The sequence below is a fragment of the Vitis vinifera genome, chromosome 8, assembly GCF_030704535.1.
Source record: "Vitis vinifera cultivar Pinot Noir 40024 chromosome 8, ASM3070453v1".
Lineage (NCBI taxonomy): Eukaryota > Viridiplantae > Streptophyta > Magnoliopsida > Vitales > Vitaceae > Vitis > Vitis vinifera.
Genome location: NC_081812.1, coordinates 11,447,793 through 11,451,679, shown reverse-complemented (window position 1 = coordinate 11,451,679; position 3,887 = coordinate 11,447,793). Strand labels below are relative to the sequence as shown.

At 39.9% G+C, this 3,887-nt stretch overlaps 1 protein-coding gene across 1 annotated transcript; it reads right to left on the bottom strand.

The window, feature by feature from the left end:
• Positions 1–1,074: 1,074 nt before the first annotated feature.
• On the bottom strand, positions 1,075–3,078 carry LOC100258595 (PAN domain-containing protein At5g03700). The gene is made up of 2 exons (XM_002266289.5): positions 2,393–3,078; positions 1,075–2,284 (listed from the first exon to the last, which is right to left on the bottom strand). The coding sequence occupies exons 1-2, from the start codon at positions 2,786–2,788 to the stop codon at positions 1,283–1,285; spliced, it is 1,398 nt and encodes a 465-aa protein (XP_002266325.2). The 5' UTR covers positions 2,789–3,078; the 3' UTR covers positions 1,075–1,282.
• Positions 3,079–3,887: the final 809 nt, after the last annotated feature.

The following is a 3,887-nucleotide window of genomic DNA, read 5'->3' as shown; positions in this document are numbered from 1 at the left end:
AAATCTAGAGAGAAAGAAAAAATTCAAAGAGAGAGAGAGCAAGTGTGTACGGAGTAGTAGCAATGGGAAGTAGAATATAGGGACGAGACAACCTTTATAGGCTTATAAATTGGCCCAACAGAATGATCAAATCAAAAAAAGAGTTAAAAATTAATTTATAAAAGGTTGCTAGATTAGCACACATATGCATGAGGAGAAGGGGTCTTTCCTTGCAGGATGTGTGCAAACACTATGCACATTAAAAAAAATTTACTCGAACCACCTGAAATCTCACTAGAATAGGCTTGGGCCCCTTGGGGGTGTGTGGTTCCCACTTACCTTTCCACAAGCTCATGAAGTAAGGAAATGGGAAACAATATAAACTCATAAAAGGTGTCCTTTCCTATGTGGGATTAATGCTTTTTACTTTTCACTCATAAACACAACTAACACACCACTCTTCTAATAACTTTAGACCATATACTCCGTAGAGATACCATTATATTCTTTAATTTTGACATAAGAGTTTGTCTTCTTCAATATTTTGATGATAAATAATTAAGAATTTGTTTAATAGTAATTTTAGGAATCGCTTTTAACCTAAAAAGTGTTTTTAAGTGTTTAGCAAAATTTAGGAAACGTCTTTGAAAGTATGAAAACATCACTTATAATGTTTTTTTGATAAACACTTTACAAGTGATTATTCTAAAAACACTTTAAAAAAGAAACATTTTAAATAAAAACACTACTAAATGCACTCTAAGTTTATTTGGTCTCAATATAAATTAGTCACTATAATTTCTATTATGACCTCATTTGAGAAAGCTGGTTTGAACAAATAGCCTGTTTACTTCCTTGTTTTGTCTTACCCATAAAATCGTCTAATTTCAGGTAGTTTCATAATCTTTTTACTGTATTTGGATCTCTAATGCAAATAACTTGAATGATTGTCCGGTTTAGACATGTGACAGGTGAAGACAAGTAGAAAGTGAAAGGGATCCCTCTTTGGAGATATAGGTTGGATATGTGTCTGGAGTAAAAAAATAAAAAAATCACTTCTTATCCCCAGTGGAAACCATATGTGCCGTTCAGATATGACCCCAAGTAATAGTGTTTACAATACTAGGAGGTTGCAAGTAGACAGAAATTGGAGACATAAGAAGGTAGCCATGTTTCTTTGAAAAATTGGCCTTCCAAATTTTGTGTTCTCTTGTTTCTACAATTGGAAAAACTGCAATCAGGTATTGAATTCTCATCCAAAAATCAAAAAAAGGGGCAAAAAAGAATACGGAATCACATGTGATCAAGTGGTGTTGTCAGTAGCCAAGTTCTTTCTTCTCTTCCGGATGATATAGTACCCAAGCCCTCCCAAAACAAGAAGAATAATCAAACCATCAACGACTCCTACCATGACCAACACCCATTTTCTCACATTTTTAGTTCTTCCATGACCCCCACCACTTCCCTTTGGAACCTTCACCATATAATTAAATCCACTTCCCCTGTCTACCTGTTTCACTCCTCTGACCAATCCGTAAAGAAAGCATTCTCTTACATCTGCCCCACCTTTGCCTGAGGAATACAAAGCTGCAACACATTTACAGTCATCCATACACAAACTGGAGCACTCTTCTCTGCTAACATTAACTTGTTTGGGATCATTCCTCAGGACAGTGCTAACACCCTCTAACTCAAGCATCTCCACCTCTCTGCCGCAGAACCCTCTTGGGTGTCCCTCATCACAACTTGAACGCATCCTTTCTTCTGTTTTTTTTACAAACCGGATACAGGAACAAGCATTGGAGAAGGTACAAATACCATAGGGTTCGCAGGCCAGAGGAAGGTCGCATGTGGTGTTGAGTGCTTGGAAGGAGGTTTCAAATTTTCCCTTGTCAGATGAGTAATAGTAGAGCCCCAAATTTCCTGTTCCGTTTCCCAGCGACATAAACCTTAATGGTTCAAGTCTTTGTGATAGAATCTGTGCAATTTTCTTGTGTTTGTTGTTGAATAACTCCAAACCTTTTGTCCCCAATTCAATAAATGTAATGTTTCTGTTCTTGGAAGGCTTGAATTCCCAGTAAGAATGCTTCCAACTGCCAGAATTCAGGTATAGAGCAATCTTGTTGGGTTGAATTTCGAAAGAGTAGAATGAATCTGAGTTGCTGGCAAAAGAAGTCAAGCGAGTACCCAGATCGAATTTCTGACCCCACAGCATCACATCTGTTGGAAAATTGAAACTCTGCCATTTTATACGGTTCAAGGCGTCCACCAATACCAGATTGCCGGTCCTCGATAACTGTAGTCTCTGCATCAAAAGAAGGAAAAGAACTATAACATATTAGAATCCCCATTGGCCTAATGGGAGAAAGGACTACAGCGGCTAATTCCTAATTAGTTTTTACATTAATGTTACCTCCACACCTTGTCCAAAAGTAGCAGTTCGCCAACCCACTTGCTCCTTCGCACCCTTCAACTGTAAATCTCCATCTGTAGTCAGCTCAAGGGCGCACCTTTCTGATGTGTAAAACCTTGTAGAATGGCCAGAATCCCACACCTTCACGTCCCCAAGAAAAACACCCAAGGAACACGCGTATTTTCCATTAATTGCTTCCACGCTCAATGCAGCTCTGAAACTGGGTACCATTTGGTTGGCCTCCATTAGAAATGCTCTCCCTTTGAATCCCACACTATATCCCACCGGCACTGCAAGCATAACCTGAGAAGGGGCGGGAAGATCAGACTTGCAAGAGCCATGGGCGAACAAATGAATTAGAACCCCAAGCAGAAAGAGAAAGAGAAAGAGCTTCATTAGTGAAACTTCAATCCCTATCTGCACTTTTTGGCACTAATCCTTGGGCTTGTGGGAGGTGGGTTTGGTGTCATTAGGAATTTCTGGTGAGGGTTGATGGAAGACAGTGAAGGAAAAGTTTGGCATGGGTGTTGGAATGTGGCATTGCCAAAAAGGGCATGAGCTTTCAATTCTCTCTTTCCACTGGTATCCAAAAGTCTATATCCTGGTGGGCGTCATGAATGGGCACTATGCTTGGGGCAAAGGTTGTTGCTCCTACTCACTGGAGTATCATAAAGCGAGCATAGCACCCACCTGCTGTGGACAGCTGTAGATGTGGATGCCAAAGCCTATCAGGCAGCGATTGTGCTCGTATTTTGGGCTTTGAGAGAGTTGGATTGCGAAATTGGTAGCGTAGTCTGATGAGGACCCACAATGGTGAATGAGTGCTTCTTTCCATGGGTGGGGGATCATGGGTTGAACAGTGATGTTGCGTGAGCACATGCTGACTCTGGTCTCACGCCTCAATGACACGCTGTCTTATATGTCAACCTAGTGCTGCCACCGTGGGTTTGCGGCGTGCTGCATGCGTGGCAACCACTGCCAACATCCTTTCTGCTCTTAATGTTTTCTTATTTGCTCAGTTACTTTTGTTCTGTTCAAAACCTTTCTCTGAGCCTATGATTCAGAGTTGCCGAGGTGGAAAGAACAATCTTAATTATTTCAAATAATTATTCCTTTTAAATAATGCTATCATGCGATGAAATCATTTTGGAAATTCAACAAATATTTCTGTCACATCACTGACAAAAAAAAAAAAATCTCTTTAAATGAGTTTTCAGTTATTTGTGTTGGGGGCATTGGAGAACAAGTGGGCACGTGCTTCCCAATCAATTGGAGATTTTGGCATCTAATATTTGGTTTGAATGCTTTCCTTCCGGAGTTTTATTCAGAATTTCAAACGTTTAAATTGATTTTGGAGAAAAATAATGTTTCATATTAATTGGGAAGGAGAGAAGGAAGCCTATGATTATAGGCTTGGAAGCATGCTCCTTGTTGGAGTAGAGGCTTTGAGAAAGTGACGACAGGCCACTGATGAATGATAAGTGAGAGCAAAGTT